Source organism: Biomphalaria glabrata, chromosome 10 (genome assembly GCF_947242115.1).
Source record: "Biomphalaria glabrata chromosome 10, xgBioGlab47.1, whole genome shotgun sequence".
In the NCBI taxonomy this organism is placed as follows: domain Eukaryota; kingdom Metazoa; phylum Mollusca; class Gastropoda; family Planorbidae; genus Biomphalaria; species Biomphalaria glabrata.
This window is the reverse complement of record NC_074720.1, coordinates 29115077-29135073: the sequence shown is the minus strand read 5'-3', so window position 1 is coordinate 29135073 and position 19997 is coordinate 29115077. Positions and strand designations below refer to the sequence as shown.

Here is a 19997-nt window from a genome sequence, read left to right as displayed (position 1 = left end):
AAAGTTATTCTTAACAATGCTAAAATTGTCCATTATTCGGGTTTGGCGTCTATAATTTCAGAATTAAACTTCACACTCGAGTTATTACCCCTTTATTCATCTTTCCTCAATCCAATGGAAACTCTCTTTTTATTTACATCTAATGATCTAATCCTTTTGCTTTCGCACAAAACATAAACAAAAAATAATGAGGTAATATCATATCATATTAATACATCCTTCCTATTGAAGTTATTATCACACCCTTCCTTTTAAAGTTCTTAATAGTGATATCTACTAGCAGGGCCGGCCCTAGCATTTGCGGGGCCCTATGCGAAACGGATCTCGCGGGGCCTAGTCTGGGTAGGGATAAGCATAATGTCAAAATTTGTTATTTTTTGAATTAGAAAATAGGCCTACTTTCGTCTTTGCAATAAATTTTTATCAAATGAAAGCTCGCAGCCTCGCAATGCCACTTGTTATTTATTGGCACCCCAAAACGTCAATTTCGTCTATTCTTCAGGAGATTTGAATAAATTCAAAAAAAGTTCAGGACTTTATCGTATATTTTGCCTTTTCATGAGATTTCCTGGAGGCCCTGAAAAATCAGGAGGTCGCGAAAACCCTGTTATTTTATATACGTTGTAATTGTTTAATTTAATAATGTACACTTGGAATTAGCGCGGGGCCTATGAAAGCGCGGCGCTCACTGCGACCGGCACTGTCTACTAGGAACTTTAACAATTCGTCCACTTCTGGTTGTCTTGACTGAACAAGTTCTCTAGACGTTGGTCTATAACTGTCTGTTTCGTTTGTAGCAACAGTTTGCAGTTCATTTTCTTCATCGGTATCATAGTACCCAGAGATGTCTTCATCGAAACTCTTATTTAAAAAGCGTTGATTTCTTCTGTATGTTATTCCATTGTTTGTCTTTATGATGTAAGATCTAGGTGCTGAATTTTTTTTTATGACAACTGCTTTCTGCCATGTTTGACCTAGACGAACTCTCCGACAGAATAATCTTTAGGTAGTCTTGCTTTTGCATCATATTTCACTTAGCTTTTCATCTGTCGTTCGTTGAGTAATGTCTCTGCATTTTCAGCTACCAATGGTTTCAATAGTTTGCGATCAGTTGGAATGATTCCCTGAGTCTTCTACTCGTCAGCAGTTGTGATGGTGAATACGGCAGTCCACTTATCGGAGTATTTCTATACTCGAGCATAACGAGATATGGATCTTTCCCACTTTTGTATACTCTGAATCCTTTTGCTTTCGCACAAAACATAAACAACCAACAATGACGTAATGCCATATAATATTAGCACAGAATCTTCTTCATGCAGTGGAAAATTACGAATTTTTTGCCTATCTTGAATTCTGGTCAAAGCTCCTGTGCCCAAATTAATATAGTTCGGAAGAAACTACAAAAGTCTGGACTGCATATACGGGAATCTGCTAAAGAAATTAGTACCCTTTCATGCTTTCTGCAAAATGATGAGAAACTGACAAAAACCCAATCCACCAAAAAAGCAAAAGAAGGTAGTGAATACTATGGATTCCCTGTAATCAAAACAACCATATGAAAGAAAAGACTTGATGGGAAGTTGAGTTCTAATGTAGGACTGTCAATACAACTGCAATTCAAACGTGTTGCGACAGAAGTGCTGGACAGATTTCATATGGAGATGAAGGGCAGATTCCAAAGGCTGGAAAGAAAATGGATACCTTTGGGTTTCTTCTTGAGCCAAGACACCTGTTAGAAGACACGCTTGTGACAAACTGTGCTACTTTTCCTGTTTGTATGATGAAATAAATGGAAAATCGCTTTTTCAATGATGTCATTGATGCACGAGCACTTTTCATCAACAAACCTATAATACAATCACCAATAGACATATTGAGGAAACAGGCTTCATATGGTAATTACGTGTGCTCAGACTTTGCAACCTCCTCCGAATACCGCTAACTCAGGCCACTTCCATTACGTCATGTGAGAGATCATTCTCAAAGCTCAAGCTCATCAAAAAGTATCTCAGGAGCACAATGACGCAAGAAAGGCTTATCATAGTTTTAATGTCAGTGAAGTCACAAATACTAGAAAGTATCGATGTAGTTAATGTTATAGATGTCTTTGCTGCACAAAATGCACGACGTGAAGCGATATCAATTTAGATTTGTCACTTGTGCATTATTTAACTAATAAACAACGGTATTATTCATTAAAAGAGTCTTGATGATTACTTTTTGTTACGTTTACTGATATACTGAACCAATTTGATTTGGGGCTTATATATTTTTGCGTACATTATCTCATGTCATATGTCGAATGTCAAAATGCAAGGGGCCCCCAAAGAGGTCAATCCCCCCGGGCCCCCAAATCCCTAGTTACGCCCCTGGTTACAAAAGACAGTTTGTGTAGAAACACAAACTCAAAATCGGCCCCCGAAGTGGTCCACCCAGGCAGGCTTCAATATTTTCAGAAAGAACATCCGAATGAAATAATATCAAAGACAAATGAGAGATAAGAATGGAGAAAGAAGGTTAACAGATCTTGTGTAGTGCTCCAACGGTCCCGCAGATCAAAGGATAGGTGAAAGTGAATGTAAAAATAGATGTGAACCTGGCCTAACTTGTTCCCCTTTCAGACCTTGTGGTCTATAGGGCATATGATGTAAAGTTAATCTGTTCTTGTGGCCTACGGTTAATGAGTGTGTCATGTAGCCAGCACAACGACCTACCGCCTTTACTTTTCCCCAACAAATGTCAGGTACCCATTCGAGCTGAATGGACTCAGAGGCACCCAAAGATTCCAAAGTTAAAAATCCAAGTCTTCACCAGGATTCGAACCCTTGAACCATTGTTCGGAAGCCAGGCCTATTGTCGCACAATGTTCCGCAATAAAAAAAAGTTCATAAAAATGAAGATTACTATTCGTTTTAAAGTAGGTTTAACTTATATTGCATACTAATTAGCTTTTTCTCTTTAAAAAACTGCTTGCATAACTGATTTTAAAAATTAGATTTTTCGCTTTCAGGAAAAAAAAAGTAGCCGTTGCATCAGAACTTTGAATGGTCTAAAATATTGTGATGTCGGATTTTCAATATCTTTTGTAGTTTACGAGATCTAAACGGGACGGACGGACAGACGGACAGACATTTCGCACAAAACTAATAGCGTCTTTTCCCCTTTTGGGGGCCGCTAAAAAGGGTTAAAAAAAAAACGTTAATTTCGTTCGCATCAGTGTAAAATCAAAATTATTCAAACGCATAAACATTTTTACTTAGGTTAACAGGCAAAGTGTGTATGTATGATTTGTATATGTGTATTTATATATCTCTTTATATATATATAAATATATCACTATATATATCTCTATTCAAAATCTTTAAATTCCTCTCCAGTGTCTATCGCTCTCATTCCAAACATAAAAATACCAGTGTGTTTATAATATGTTGTTTTCTTCTCTTCTCAATTATCAGTTGGAGAATGGTGTCGCATCATGCATGGCTGTGATCATAACTGTAGGACCTCGTCCACCAGCAACAAAGTGGAGTGTTTCTGCAGGACTGGATACTTTCTACATTCCGATGGGAAGAGATGTGTTCGTGAGTAGACCTGACATATTCTATTTTTAACATCCACGTGAATTTAACATGTTCACAAACGCATTAGTTTGGCTCGGGGTAGTTCATTCAGATGGTAGATCTATAGTCTTCATGGTGGTGGCTAAGGCTTGCATCATTTTGCAGGTTGAGCTTGAAATTAGATGAGAACCATGACTCCTTTCCTTGCATCTCTGATACACAAAGTACAGATCGAAGGGCGCAACGGGAAAGTTGTGCTAATGGTTATTATGGACTTTTTGTTTTTAAAAGAAGAAGTTTATTATACTAATTACTAAAAATTACTAACTTGAGCTTTGAGGACGACATAGATGGTCTGCAAGGACAGAAGCATAATTATTGACTTGGTGATGCGCAAAGACAAGCGCAGCATAGGGTAAGCAAATCAATGCCAAAAAAAATCAAATTTTGACCAATAGCCAACAAGGCTTTTAAATTGACATCAGCATTGGTGGCGAAAAGCTGGCAAGTGTCACAAGTTTTAAATATCTTGGAGCTATTAAACTAATGTCTCAGATGAAGGAACCAAACTTGAACCACTGTCCAAAATTGCACAGTCTACTGCAGCACTTGCAAAACTCAAAATAATCTGGACCGACAAAGGCATAGCCCTCGACACTGAAATCAGACTGATGCTCTCCCTGGTCACGGCCACATTCTTATATGCATGCGATGACTGCAAATCTCGAAAAGAGGGTCATTACAGTACTTTATACGTTCAAAAAGTCCCAATAGATTTGCGAAAGGTTCTGTGTCCGCTCAGTCCTATACAATGGGTGTGAGCATAACAACCACTTAACTCGTACTTGAGCAATAAATGTGTTACAAATCAGCGAGCTAGTTGTGCTTGTCTGTGGCATTTTATGTCTCGAGAGATGGTCACAGGTTGGGCATATGTAATCACCAGGCGCTGTTGCATTTTCACCCTTCTTTCTATTACTGTTATGTATAGCATCTGCAATCCGGATCTTCCTTAGGCGTAGCTAGGGTGGGGGGAGGGAAGGGAATAAATAGAAAATTCCCCCGGGCCCCAACTTGAGAGGGTCCCCCAAATTAGTGTTTTTTACATTAAATATTAAATATTGCGCAAAATGCAGGGGCTCCCAAAGAGGTCAAGCTCCAATGATGGCAAATTCATAGCTACGCCACTGGACCCTTCCTTTACGCTTACTATCAAACTATTCTGTTGACTGAAACTAATGTTCTGAATCGTGCAGCCTGCTCTAGCACATCTACAGGCAATAAGATGATAAGTGCACAAGCACTTCACCGTTTCTGAAAGTCACCTAGATTTCAACAAAGGCAATTTATGAAAGAGGATTTCGCAGTAATATTTGTCGTAAAGAGATATTTTTTTGGTTACTTCTATTACTTCAATACTTCTGCATATCCCAGCAGTAATGTAGACAGCAGAAGCTAAATGTATAAGCTAATATTGAATATCCTGGAGTAGCGGGATTCAAAAGACTTCCTTGCAACAATGACGCTCAATACATCATGTAGTATTTACAGCAAAATGTTTATTAACTTATATAAATTTTAATAACGTAGCTGTATAGCATTTAACTCTTGAACTATAAAGAGGAAGTAAGCCTTGGGGGATTATGGGCACGACATGACCTTAATAGTGCAGATGTGCCGAAAACCTAAAATAACAAATCTCACCTTAAAAAGATCAAGGCTAGTAGCTATCTTACGTAAAAGGTAACTGAAAGTATATAGCGGTCTAAAAAAAATAATTTAAAAAAATGTATGATGCTTTTTTTTTTTGGAGTCGCACTTCATTCGCTTCAATTGCAACTTACTGGTGTCGGCCTGAATAGCAATGAAACACATTAAGACAGGCTCTCACATGAAGACACACTGCGCCCCCCCCCCCATCTCCGCCTGTAAATCTTGTTTGAGATCTGAATGGACAACTCAGCGATAACTTCGTCCAAGGGGACTTTTCACACTTGAGTTTTTCAGAGTAATCTTCTCTTTTTTTATAATATTTTTTTTTTCAAAGATTCAGTTAACATTCTTAAAGCAATAAAAGAAAAAGAAGGGAAAGCGATATAAAATGGGGGAAAGTGGGTTGGGGCTATTGAATGGAAGCTAAAGAATTCGCAAGGAACAGTGGCGTAGCTAGGGTGGGGGGGAGGGGGTCCAAATTTGAAAATCCCCCGGGCACCTACTTGATAAGTCCCCCAAATAAGTGTCCGAGATTTGTTTTTACATTAAATATTACGCCATCATATCATGTCATGGAATCGAATATCAAAATGCAGGGGCCTCTAAAGAGGTCAAGGTTTTGCGGGACCCGAAATCCCTAGCTAAGCCACTGGCAAGGAAATGAAAAGAAGTATGAGAGAGATTTTGAATGTCAAGGACACTATATTGAAAGATCACTGTTACCAACTAAAGCACGAGATTACCTACACAAGGACATGAAGAGCTTAAGCATTCGAATATGTAGTGCTAAGAAGCACACACACACGCACACAAACTAAAGAGCTTATTAACACTTCCGTGGCTTGTACACCGGATACACCATGGACTCCAGTTGCCAAAATGCCGCCAGCGTTAAAAAAAAAACAACCAGTACAGGAAGTTAGTCATCAGTTTGCAAAGTGTGTAAATGATGGAGAACAGTATGACAATGGTGTGACTCCCAATTTGTTTCTGTTTTAAAAAAGGGAGCGGGGTGCGAGAGGCATATTCTTTGTCTAAGCAGAGTTAGGTATCTGACATTCTCTCTACACCAATAACAGATTTAGGTATCTGACATTCTCTCTACACCAATAACAGATTTAGGTATCTGACATTCTCTCTACACCAATAACAGAGTTAGGTATCTGACATTCTCTCTACACCAATAACAGAGTTAGGTATCTGACATTCTCTCTACACCAATAACAGATTTAGGTATCTGACATTCTCTCTACACCAATAACAGAGTTAGGTATCTGACATTCTCTCTACACCAATAACAGAGTTAGGTATCTGACATTCTCTCTACACCAATAACAGAGTTAGGTATCTGACATTCTCTCTACATCAATAACAGAGTTAGGTATCTGACATTCTCTCTACACCAATAACAGAGTTAGGTATCTGACATTCTCTCTACACCAATAACAGAGTTAGGTATCTGACATTCTCTCTACACCAATAACAGAGTTAGGTATCTGACATTCTCTCTACACCAATAACAGATTTAGGTATCTGACATTCTCTCTACACCAATAACAGATTTAGGTATCTGACATTCTCTCTACACCAATAACGACGTGTTTGATATCAAGTTATTATCTTGATAAAGTTGTGCATTCTTACTTTGAGATCACCATAAAGGTCATAGAGGCCCTAAGAAAAAAAAAATTAATTCTGTGTAGAAATTCAAACAATTTCAACAACAAAATATGCGAGCAATGTTTCTATCAGTGTCAGATCTAGAAATGTATATATATATATATATATATATATATATATATATATATATATATATATATATATATATATATATATATATATATATTAAAGCTACTCTACAAGTATCAAGAAACCAATCTGTTCGTTTTCCAAGTGTCAAAAGGTTTTCGTCTGCTTCTAAAACATAGGACAGGGTTATCTCCCCAGCAGTCAGAATTATCAACTTAAGTTTTCTGGTTCGTTTTCCATTGAAAGTTTTTTTTTTTTTTTTTTTGGGGGGGGGGGGGTGACATTTTACATTTGTGGAAAAAGATAAGTCTATTTATGTTTGCAAGTCTATGGTAGATATATCGTTGACTTCGCATTCAAAGATCATTATGAAAGGAAGGCTTTTATCTTCCACCACTAATGAACGCTACTCACAGCGGGACGTTTCCGGCGTGTACTCTCCAACCTTTACCTTCGGCGTTCGTTAGCTACTCTCTATTAGTCTCTATACCTTCTTTCTTTTCGTCCCGCTCCGGTACTCTCAAAGCCATCTAAATTATGCGATGAGTTTTATAGCCGTGTATCCATGCCGATTGTCGGGTCTGCAGGGGAAACAACTCATGGTGGCTATTTTCGTTTGCAGCATGCTTTAAAACTTAATGGACCAAGTCGTTTTGTTAATCATTAAGACTATTTTTAGTTTGACTTTTTTGGGGGGGCGGGGTGGGGGACATTTTTTTTTTCACAGCTAAATTGTTTTCATGCTTGCCTTTTCTAGGGTTCAAGCCTTTATTGAATAATAAAACTTATATTTTAAAATATATTGTGTATTTGTTGAAATATATAATGATTACATTATTATAATTTATTGTGTTAGTTGTTACGTTTCTACAATTCCAACTATAAAATTGCAATATTTTCATAAGTACAAGTTGAATAGTATGCGAACGATTTTACTAGAAATTTAATATTTAATTTGATTTGATCCCCTGGTCACTTAATCCCTTGGTCATGTAATACCATAGTCACTTAATGCCATCGTCTTTTAATCCCCTGGTCACTTAATCCAATGGTCACAATGGTCACGCAATTCTCTGACCTTTTCTCCAAGAAAAATGCATTATAAAAAGGATTCAATTTCAATCAGTCATATGTGAGCAGGTCAGGCAGGCGCGAGTGGGAGAGGCCTATTCTCTTCTGCTGCTCAACATTAAATTCATTTATAACAGTAGGCAGGTGGTAGCTCTACTGGGTGGGCCCAATCTGTGCACCTCGGTCTGCGACCAAGGGGCTAGAGTCACCTAAGCAACCAGACAGCACAATTGAACTAAGCTAAACTAATCTAGCTAACTAAAAGAAAGCAATAACGAAACTTTTACTTTAGGATAAATAAAACAAAAAGAAACTTTATTTACATACACAAATAAATCAATAATAAAATATAACATATAGAGCTACACTAACACTACAACTGAACTCAGCAACTAACTAAAACCCTCTAAATCTACAAACACTAACAGACTAACCAAACCAACTATCTAACTACATCACGACAATTACCACCCTAGACCTAAGCTTAAAATTAATAAAATATAACAAAAAAAGGTACAAGACAAGGAGGCGATGGCAGACTAATGGCAGTCTAATGGCAGACGACTAACAACAGCCTACAGGCAGTAGACTAACAACAGCAGTACTGCAGTAGACTAACAACAGCCTACAGGCAGTAGACTAACAACAGCCTACAGGCAGTAGACTAACAACAGCAGACTTAACGACAGCAGGAATTATAGCAGGCGGTCCCAGCTGAATACAAGCGCAACAATTAAATACTTATTTCTTCTACATGGTTGCACTGACCGACGGTCAACACCGGAAAAAAAGAAAGAACTGACCGCACCTGTTCTATTTATAGAGCCATGTCATGACTCGTACAAACTAACTTCTAAAGTAAAAGAGCTGGCGGGAACCATGCACGCACTCAGCACTAGCCTAGATAGTTAAACTTAAAATACAGATAAAAATAGATAAAAATTAAATCTAGGATCGCCAGCTCACATTCACCCCCGCTCAAAACTTTTGCGTCCCCGCAAAATAAAAATACACAAAATACAGAGATAAAAAGTCAAAATATATACAGCAGAAATAAAATAAAAATGAATTCATACAAGAGAACGGAGAACTATAACCATAGCTCTCAGTACTAAATGACTTCACAAGTGGCAAAGCTTTCAACAGAAAACAATAAAAATACAGGTAATACAAAATATAGTGCATGACATCTTTAAAAAAATGGAACGACAAAAAAAAGTAATTAACGAAAACTACATGGTTAGAGCAAATGACGCCCTAGCCAAACATGATAAACTTAGTCACACAGACCAACAGGAACTCTATGAGGCTTAACTCAGTTCCTTAGCCACACAGGCTAAAACAAAGTCACACAGACTTATACAAAGCCACCAAGGCTTCAACAGACCCATAGTCACACAGACTTATGGCCCATAGTCACACAGACTTATACAAAGCCACCAAGGCTTCAACAGGCCCATAGTCACACAGACTTATGGCCAGCCACTGAAGGCTCACAATGGTCACAAAGACCAAAACATTAAAAAATGGTACACTCAAAGTGTCATAACACAACCTGAAGTTACAGTGCTATAACAAAAAACACAGGGCATCCAACAGTGGTGATGAGACATAGAAAATAAAAAAATAAAAGGACCACTGTCAGCCAATTCAACCTAACATGACATTAATGAGTACCTTAAGTACTTCAAAAAGTAAAAAAACTTCCTACCTCACAAAGCAAAAAAAGTCGAAACTACTCACAAAAAAACATTACATGGCCTTCCAAAGGCAATAACAAAAACCATTATATGCCTTACAAAGGCAACTACCGAGTGCTGCAATGTGCCATTTATCTATGTCATGGCCTCCAAGGCAAAACAACATTAACGAGTACCTTGACGGCAACATCGAAAATTACACGACTAGAAAAATCGTACATACAGCATATTACTACAGCAACTACAACATTCAAGCACAATATTGGCTTTTGAGAGCCCAATAAAGACTTACAAAAAACTTATTGGGTTGCAACACATGCAAACACCCATGGAACATACTCAAAAAAATTAATCATTATTCGAAATACATAAAAGCATAAATACAAATTAAAAATAATATGCATAAATACATTAAAACAAGTCAAAGTATAAAAGGAGCCACACAATGAACAGTGTGATAAGAACATAAAAAAACATTTAATAAAAGGGAAAAAGACACGACAGGTTTGCTCTGCTCTTGACGACTTCTACATCTCTGGCCGGTCCACCACCGCTGTCCAGTAGAGATGACCAGCAGCTGACACAGGACACCCAGTAAGTGAGGAGCGAAATCCATGTGGTTTACAGAAAGATGACGTGGAAGGCTTTCTTCAGTGGCGACCTCAAGATGTGAGGGCCATTAAACCATACGTTGCAACTGGGCGGACAGTCGTCCTAATTGGACAAACTGGCCCAGTTGTTTATAACACAGAGGTGGAAGTGGGGCACCTCTGTCAGTCCAGTACATGGCTACTTGCAAAAAAACCTGTGCTGGAACTGTCTAAGTTCTGGTAGTATCGCTTAACACATTCAATAACAAAGTTTGGCGATGACCCATCAGTCCAGACTTCAACTGCCATCTCGCCATCCGTTAACATTGGGCTGACATCTCTCCGAAGGCATGGGAGAGCTGCAGACTTGTCCTCGGATCATGCCATTCCGAGGCCCCTCAACTTCAGCCTGGGACCGCTGCATCCTTCCTGCCGCTGCTGCCATTCTGCCAACCTAACCTAACACTTCAACTCTAACCCTAACCCATAACAACAATACTAACTACCTCACAACGCACTACAACAACTTCCTAGAACTACATCTCCAAGTAACATTAAAACCAACTCACTACTGACCATAACGAAGACCACTACATAAAACAAAACTCAAACAACAAACTAAACTATCCATATCCTATATTCTAACAACCAACAACAAAATAAATTCTCCAACACTGATTCCTACTGCTATCCAAACCTAAAACTAATACCAACCTATGCAATCCTAACAATGCGCTAACGAAGCCTAACCAAAACCTAAATCAACCTAACAAAAGCCTCAAAAAAAAACTAACAACCTAATCCCTAAGAAAACAATGTGTGTCTGATTACTTAAGTTCAAATCCCACTTCTGACACCAAAAAAAATGTGAGCAGGTCAGGCAGGCGCGAGTGGGAGAGGCCTATTCTCTTCTGCTGCTCAACATTAAATTCATTTATAACAGTAGGCAGGTGGTAGCTCTACTGGGTGGGCCCAATCTGTGCACCTCGGTCTGCGACCAAGGGGCTAGAGTCACCTAAGCAACCAGACAGCACAATTGAACTAAGCTAAACTAATCTAGCTAACTAAAAGAAAGCAATAACGAAACTTTTACTTTAGGATAAATAAAACAAAAAGAAACTTTATTTACATACACAAATAAATCAATAATAAAATATAACATATAGAGCTACACTAACACTACAACTGAACTCAGCAACTAACTAAAACCCTCTAAATCTACAAACACTAACAGACTAACCAAACCAACTATCTAACTACATCACGACAATTACCACCCTAGACCTAAGCTTAAAATTAATAAAATATAACAAAAAAAGGTACAAGACAAGGAGGCGATGGCAGACTAATGGCAGTCTAATGGCAGACGACTAACAACAGCCTACAGGCAGTAGACTAACAACAGCAGTACTGCAGTAGACTAACAACAGCCTACAGGCAGTAGACTAACAACAGCCTACAGGCAGTAGACTAACAACAGCAGACTTAACGACAGCAGGAATTATAGCAGGCGGTCCCAGCTGAATACAAGCGCAACAATTAAATACTTATTTCTTCTACATGGTTGCACTGACCGACGGTCAACACCGGAAAAAAAGAAAGAACTGACCGCACCTGTTCTATTTATAGAGCCATGTCATGACTCGTACAAACTAACTTCTAAAGTAAAAGAGCTGGCGGGAACCATGCACGCACTCAGCACTAGCCTAGATAGTTAAACTTAAAATACAGATAAAAATAGATAAAAATTAAATCTAGGATCGCCAGCTCACACATATTTCAAATAATTATTGACATGTAAATGTCAAAGTGCGACACGTTACGTAAACAGACACGTTAATACCAATACAAATTATATCTCTAGAATATAATGTAAAACTGACTTATTTGTAATCACACATACTGCGTATATATACCTAATACAAGCAGGCTCATAACTGCATGATAAGCAGACGATTTATGGACTGGTAGCCTACAATGCTTGTCCTTCTCATGGCCAGTGCTGCATATTCCACTTTGGACATTGCTTGGCGACAGCGCTTGTCATGCCTTGTGTATCTTTACGCAAACCATCAAAGAATGACCACATTGATGGATAATGACTTGAGAATAGAGATGTGGGGTGGGTTGGGGGTACTTGATGCCAACCCTCTACAGCGTTGTTTGTTCTTGCGTAGCCATTCTTTCTGGCGCGCAATCTACGAAAAGTACGAATACGTGCACACGGCATCAAATCATCTTGTGGCATATAATAGAATATTAGATTATTAAATTAATTTTCAAATGTATGTTCTTGATGTTTTTATATTTGCCATAGGAAGTTGTGAGCTGGGAAATGGAGGTTGCCAACACAAATGCAATACAACAGCAGACGGCCCGGTCTGTTCATGTGCTGCCAGATACTTGTTGAATCTTGATGGGAAAACTTGCAGAGGTTTGTAGATTTATATCATCTACCTTTTAGTTTTAATTTAGTTATTGAACTTATACTGTAATGAAAGCACATCATTTAGTTTAACATTATTTAATTTTTAAAAGTAGATCGAGTAGAATGTAAACTAATTAGATTGGATACAGTTTATCTAGATTCTACATCCTTGACTCTATAGAAAGATGCTTTCTAGTCTAAAACTTTACTCTAGAGGGCCTAGTAAATGTTATCCAGTTATTTCAGTGACAGACATTTTTCTTACAAATCGTATAGGTGTCTATCAACTCACTCTGTTTGTCTGTCTGGTAAAAAGTTTCTCATTCTCGAATCAAGCTGAAATTTTAACAATTATTTCTTTTACCTGACATAACAAGAATCAATTTTAAAAGTTTAACCAATTAGTTAATTAAGTATTGGTAATTAGTTATTTTTTTTGGTATCGAACAAGGTGGAAAAAAGTGATCGCGGTAACATTCACCCAGATATCCCCTTCTTTCTCCCCATCCTTTCTCAACTGGTCATAGAATCATAGCATGTTGAGAAAGCTAAAAGCATGAAATTGTGAAAAGAAAAACAATTGGTAAAAAATATTTCTAATCTCACAGATTTATTATTGTTAGTCTAGATTTATTACAGGTTTAATTACATGACTAATCCAAACTAATTGATACAACTACGCTTAGGCCTAATATAAGCTTTGTTTTTTTTTTAAAGTGTTTTTATATTTTACTTGTTAAATTGTGTAAGATCATGTGGAGTTAGATCAAGATTTAATCTGGTTTAAAATCAGGAAAAGATGTGACTGACTGTGACTTATAGACGTCTAGATCTAATTAGACTATTGAGCTGAACAAAATTGCTGTTAGAAACACCACGACTTTGTCAGGAATATATTATTATTATTGTTTTAAAGTCTCTGTCTATTTTAGCTTCATGTTCAGTAAATAATGGTGGGTGTGAGAGAAAGTGCATGGATTCTATTAACGGCCCAGTTTGCCAATGCCCTGAAGGTTTTAAATTACACCAAGATGGACGATCCTGTATAGGTAAGGAATAATCATTGATGTAATAAACTTAAGCTCGTTTTGTTGTTTTCTTAAAAAAACACTCAGATCCTTTGAGTTCAAGATCAACCAGCTTATATTGAAATCAGACACTCACTATCATTTTAATAAACAAAATATGGCAAAGTTATTCATTTGGTCACTGACACAAGGATTTTTACAGGCAATCAGGTCTTAGAGGGAGTGGTCAATGTATTTCCTGTGCAAAAATATCATCACAATTGAAATGCAAATAGATCTACCATAGATTTAGGTCCCATATTTATTTGCTAGATGTCATCCCCCTTGATGATAGTCTGACACATTTATAGATTTTAAGGTCCTTTTTTACAAATTCACTGGACACATTACCCGTCTAGTTGTTTATTCTTTTCAGTTTTGCATCATTCCCTTTAGTTCTTCTAAAATGTTCTAGTTTATTTTACTTGTGCTTAAAAAAAGCTACAATATGTCTGTTTTTTTCTACCCCACAAAAATGCCCCAACAAACAAAAAATTGAAACTATTTGATTTCTTGCAGATGTAGATGAATGTGAGAAAAAAATGGATGGCTGCTCTCACATGTGTGAAAATATAAAAGGCAGTTTTGAATGTGTTTGCCCTCCAGGCTATAAAGTCAGCTCTGATTACAAAACTTGTGTAGGTAAGTTGCTTGAATTAGTCACCAAATTGTTTAGCCAAATTGTGCTTACATTGTACTAATGGCTTGCTAAACAAGCAAACCATTAACAGTACAGGTAAGACAAGTTACAGAGACTCATTTTTCATCATAAAATATACATAGGCAAGTGTCTTTGATGTCAAAGAACATGTTTTTAAGAGGTTTACATTGTGGGCTTTTTTTTAATGGGAAAATGGGGGGGGGGGGGGGGTAACTAAATGGTAAGTTAAGTACCGGTATATTTTGTTTTACCTTACTTTTATTTTTCTTGACTAGATATTGATGAATGTGTTATGAAATCAACCTGTGATCATAAATGTGAAAACTTGCCAGGATCTTTTAAGTGTCATTGTAAGCCTGGTTACCAGCTCTATGGAGTCACTCATTGTGCTGGTAAGGTCTCTCAGAGTCACAAACAACAGATGTTCATTGCAAAGATGAATATTAGTAGTTATATACGTAACCCCTGGGCCATTAATTTTTTTTTTTTTTTTTATTTAAACTTTGAGAAAAAAAAAATTGGACATCTTACATATATCTTTGCATTCATTTAGTCATAAACATTTTCAAAAAATAAATTTAGCTTTCCTGTATAGCAAATTTTGTGTTCCAAAGACATTTTTATAAAAACAAGTATGTCTACTTTGTTGTGTTTGTCCTAGAATGATAGAAATAGAAGATAAAATAATTTAATTATCATTTTAAAAATAATTATTTTATTTAATTATTCTTATTTTTTGTCACTCCTATTTTTTAGACTGCTCTTAATATTTGTAATTGGAGCTATTTAAAGACAAAGCTCATGAAATGAACACAAAGCTCTACTGATCATGCATGACTTGTTAATTGAAGACTTTTTGTACTGTTATCTGTTTACCTAGATATCAATGAGTGTTCTGTACAAAATGGAGGATGTGTCTACAATTGTACCAACACAGAAGGAAGTTACAAATGCTCTTGTAAAGAAGGTCTTAAGCTACATCCAAATAAACATGATTGTATAGGTCAGAGTTATTCGCTAAGTTTCTCAATACTTTTATTGTTGTTTCTCATGTTGTTTCTTAAAAGTTATTTTGTTTGTCTGTTAGCTTCTTTTATCTTGACCTTCTTCAACTTTAATCAATCTATTGATAATAAAGTTTCATATTGTTCAAATATTATACGTAAATAAATTCAGTTGCCATAAAGATTAAGTAGTTTATAGGCCAGATAAAAGCTCACAAGTTTTGTACTCATTTTTTTTTTACCAGGGAAACAAAAGGCCACTTCATAAACTATGTCTGTTCCTTCAATTACAATAACAATTAGATTAGTTGTACATAGGGTCCTAAAATCTTGATGTTAAAAAGTAGTCTTTAGTGGAATTCAGACTTCAGATCATTAATTTAGCTGCCAAACACTTAATCACTGCTTCAAGCTAAAACATATTTTAGAAACATTTTGTGAATTCCCAGATATGAGGCAATGTACCACTGTGGTGCAACAGCCTAATTCAGTCCTTACCTGTGTACCTGTGGGACCTAAGGAGCAACACTGTGTCATGACCTGTGAGGAGAATGCCTTCCTTATCAATGACGCTGGTTACTTAAACTCAACCAGCATTTCCTTCAGGTGTGGACCAAGCACAAATTATGAATGGACAAACATGCCAACTGGCAAGCTACCTCAGTGTTCAAGTTAGTCATCTGAATAATTTATCTTTTTTTTTTACAAATGAAGTAAAATAAAATACTAACCCTTACATGTCTAGTTTTTACATGCTTATCCCTTTGGCTCATGGGTAATGTTAGTTTAGTTTTGTAAATGTTAAATCTCTCACATGTGCACGCACACATACACATATATATTTACATAGTAGTCCTAATAACATATATATTTTGATTACTTTTAAAGGAAATATTTTAGCACCCAGTTTGACAAAGAAAGCCAGGTTTGTCCTGATCAGAGACTCTTGCAGTGTTGAGCCAGTAGAAGCAGAGATGATTAAAAAAAACTTGACTGATATTTTCAACTGTAAATAATTTTAAATATATTTTATACATATTACAACTAAAAAAATTATTAGTAATTATATTTTACAACTGAAATGGACTAATAGAAGGCTGAACTTCTTAAAATTAAAAGATGTTTATATAGACTTATTTTATTATCTGAGAATTAAAAACATCTCTTCAGTGTGTTTAATGTCTTCAGGTGTAATGAATTATGTAGGATTATCACCATATTTATAATTTGAGAAACAGTTTAGAAAGTATTGTTTGAAATTACTTATTACAGATGACCAAAAATACAAATGCAATAACAGCTGTCAGATTAATTTTGTTGAGTTTTCCTGTGGGTCAAGAAGAAAAAAATTTCAACAAATGGCTAAAAGAAGTGGAAAGAAATTAGTGACAACAGAATTTGAGCTACAAATTAACCCAAGAGAGATATCATGTGGGTACAACCTATTATTTCTTTCTAAATTTTATTTAGGCTTTTAACATTCATTTTGGCTATATTTTGTATTTTTCCATCAATATTTCTTATTTTGCTGGAGCTAGTTTTTTCTATGTAGTCTTGCTTTTACTATGTCAGTTTACTTTTTTCTGGATCCCTCTTATTATTCTGAAGGTTTGGTACATGGTTCATTAAATGGGTACATGGTTCAATTTAATTGGCTTCTCCCCATTAGTTCTACATTAGATCTAGTAAATTTAAAAAACAAGTCATTATTTTCCCTATTACTAATAGTTACTTGTGCTTTTAAGTTTTAAATTTTTAATAATTTTTTTAATAGTGATAAAAAAAAATAATGCCTTTTAATAATTTTATAAAATCTCATCCATAAATGGTTAACTTAACAATGTGATGATAGCCCATGCAATGAAACCAAAGTCAGTAGAAATATAATGATTTGCTGGATACATTTATTTCATGAGATTGTTATCCTTTTTTATTTCAATTAGTGAAAATAATGTTTATAACTTATTAATAATTGCAGACAAATTATGCTATTTTACATTTTATTTCAAGCATTGTTTTTGTTTTATGAGAAAAACAAGTTTGTAAAAATTTACTATTTTTAAATTTGTTTTTATAAAATAAAGTTTCTACATAAAGAAACTGTAAAAGTATTAATACAAAAATTTTTTTTTTTCCTAATGATATTAATTAGATTATTGCTAGAAATCAAGTATGTTAACATCTGTATTTTTCTGTAAGCCATCATCACAAAAATGTTTTTTAGACTAAAGTAAATATAATTGACATGTTGTTGCATATAAAATAGATAACTGTGATGTTGACTGCAGATCAAAAAAAACTCGGAAGAAGTTCAACAAAATCTTGAAGAAGGCAAGACAGTCTATTAAAGGGCAAAAGTTCTCTATCAGGTAAATTAGATTGAGCTGGTGTTAAAATTTTCACCCTAATGTGCCATTGTACCAATCAGGAACTGTCTTTTGTTATACAGGCCTGTGTGAAACTCTTTTCTTCTTCTTTGAGATCTAACAGCTAAGCTTGCTGGGAAAGAGTGAATTAATGTGTCACACGCTGTTTTATGGCAGTCATTAAATTAAATGGCAGGTAGAAAGGCAGTGCAGTTGAATAGAGTACATTTGCTTGCTTTTTCTGTTTTTCTTTTGCATTGTTTGTCTTTTGTTGGTTTTTTATTTGTATAAAAAGATAAAACTGTACTAGTTGTGGTACAAGACATAAAATGGAGAGCTGGTGGTATAAAGCTGTGAAAAAGAGAAAAGTTGTTTTCTGAAATTTTATATGAAGGACAGTTTAATAAACAATTTGATAAATGCAATAGTACAATGTTGTATCACCTTAGTTACAAACTGCAAAGTTATTTTTCACCACTGGTGCACATAAGTAAAAGCTACTATCACATTTAACACTACCCATGCAATTGACTAACCAGCATTTTCTGCACCCTTCTACAATTTATGGTTGCTGTTTAAATAGAAGGAGAAATTGCCTTCCAAAGAAGATGCTTAAAATTGTTTGAATGGTAAAATTGGCCTCAAGAAACAGAATTTCAGGCTGTAGAAAATGTAAAAAGAGAAATGAGAGAATGTACTCTGATATTGAAAAGATTTCTTATCTCATAGATTACAGTTGTTCCTTCAGAACCCAAGAGAAGTATGTTCTATGTGTATCCATGTCTTAATCTTGTCATGCATATCAACTGTGGCTGCAAAATATTATGTTTAGGTTATTAACTTGACTATTATAGCATGAATAGGACATTAATTAGATTGTTTGATTTCTAATGGAAGGTTATACAATAAAGAGTACAAACCAATGAAGAAAAGTTTTAAGCCAGAGAAAGCTGTTGAAGAACTTTGTGTGAATGGAACACAGCTTATCAATAAAACATGCAGTAAGTACATAGGCTGTAGGCTAGTACCTGATTAAGTCAGTCATTTGTAATAAACCAAAAAGTTCCCCTTTCAGACCATGTGGTCTATAAGGCAGTGGTTAAGTGCTTGGCTTCCGAATCTGGGGCCCTGGGTTCGAATCACAGTGAAGAATAAGATTTTGAAATTCGGGATTTTAGGGCACCCAAGAGTTTACCCAACTCTAATGGGTACCTGACTTAAGTTGGGGAAAGTAAAGTCGGTTGGTCATTGTGCTAGCCACATTCATTAACTATTGGCAAAGAAACAGATGACCTTAACATAATCTGCCCTATAGACTGCATGGTCTGAAAAGGGAACTACTACTTTAATTTACATTATATCATTTGACATGATTTACAAACAGAAAACAGATACCATTTTTAAGGTCGATGGCCTATAAATAGAAGTTTTTTCTCAATGAAATAATTAGAAACTGGAAGAGCATGAAAGTATTATTTCTTTTATGCTGTAAATGTTGCTTATCACTTACATTGTAGTATGCATTTTACTATTATAAATTTCACATTTTTTAAGAGAAACTGGGGTATGAACATATATCCGTTGTGCTATTGTACAAATGTTTTGCTCCAATTATGTATTTTTGTTTTTTGTTTGTAATGGTCAACTGTAAAACAAATTTCCTCATGGATAATAACGATTAATTTTATTATTATTATAAAATCAATATTTATTGTTATATGACATAGACACGAATGCTTTAGAATTTAAATCTATTGTTTTATAAGATAGAGTAGACATTAATGCTGTAGGATTTAACTCCCATGGTAAATCGGAATGTAAATGTGATTGTCACCCTTTGAACACCCAAAACCTTATATGAAACTACTAGTTTAGCTTGGATTTTGTCATACTTGTTTGGTTTATACTAGTACTTCATTCTTTATTACTTCAGAATCTTACCTAACATTATATTTTATATTTGTAAAATACTCAAGTATTGAGTTATCTATCATTTAGATAATTGTTATTATTATTGTTGATATATTGAATTAACACTCAGTTATTCTCTTTTGTACTTTATCTGGTTTATATGAGCTTCAATCT

At 35.5% G+C, this 19997-nt stretch overlaps 1 protein-coding gene and 1 long non-coding RNA gene across 3 annotated transcripts in view; one reads left to right on the top strand and one right to left on the bottom strand.

Moving 5' to 3' along the window:
* Positions 1-19997, top strand: part of LOC106080019 (signal peptide, CUB and EGF-like domain-containing protein 1) — a 53019-nt gene that overhangs the window by 21966 nt on the left and 11056 nt on the right. For both annotated transcript variants that reach the window (XM_013241298.2, XM_013241299.2), the window contains 11 exons: positions 3459-3584; positions 12704-12820; positions 13747-13863; positions 14401-14523; positions 14818-14934; positions 15423-15545; positions 15996-16217; positions 16435-16554; positions 16819-16977; positions 17813-17915; positions 18810-18913. In XM_013241298.2, coding sequence (XP_013096752.1) covers positions 3459-3584; positions 12704-12820; positions 13747-13863; positions 14401-14523; positions 14818-14934; positions 15423-15545; positions 15996-16217; positions 16435-16554; positions 16819-16977; positions 17813-17915; positions 18810-18913 — 1431 coding nt within the window. The remainder of the gene's footprint in view (positions 1-3458; positions 3585-12703; positions 12821-13746; positions 13864-14400; positions 14524-14817; positions 14935-15422; positions 15546-15995; positions 16218-16434; positions 16555-16818; positions 16978-17812; positions 17916-18809; positions 18914-19997) is intronic.
* Positions 8378-12008, bottom strand: LOC129928602 (uncharacterized). Its single transcript, XR_008780045.1, has 2 exons — positions 11153-12008; positions 8378-11110 (listed from the first exon to the last, which is right to left on the bottom strand). It is a non-coding gene; the product is annotated as an uncharacterized LOC129928602 (long non-coding RNA).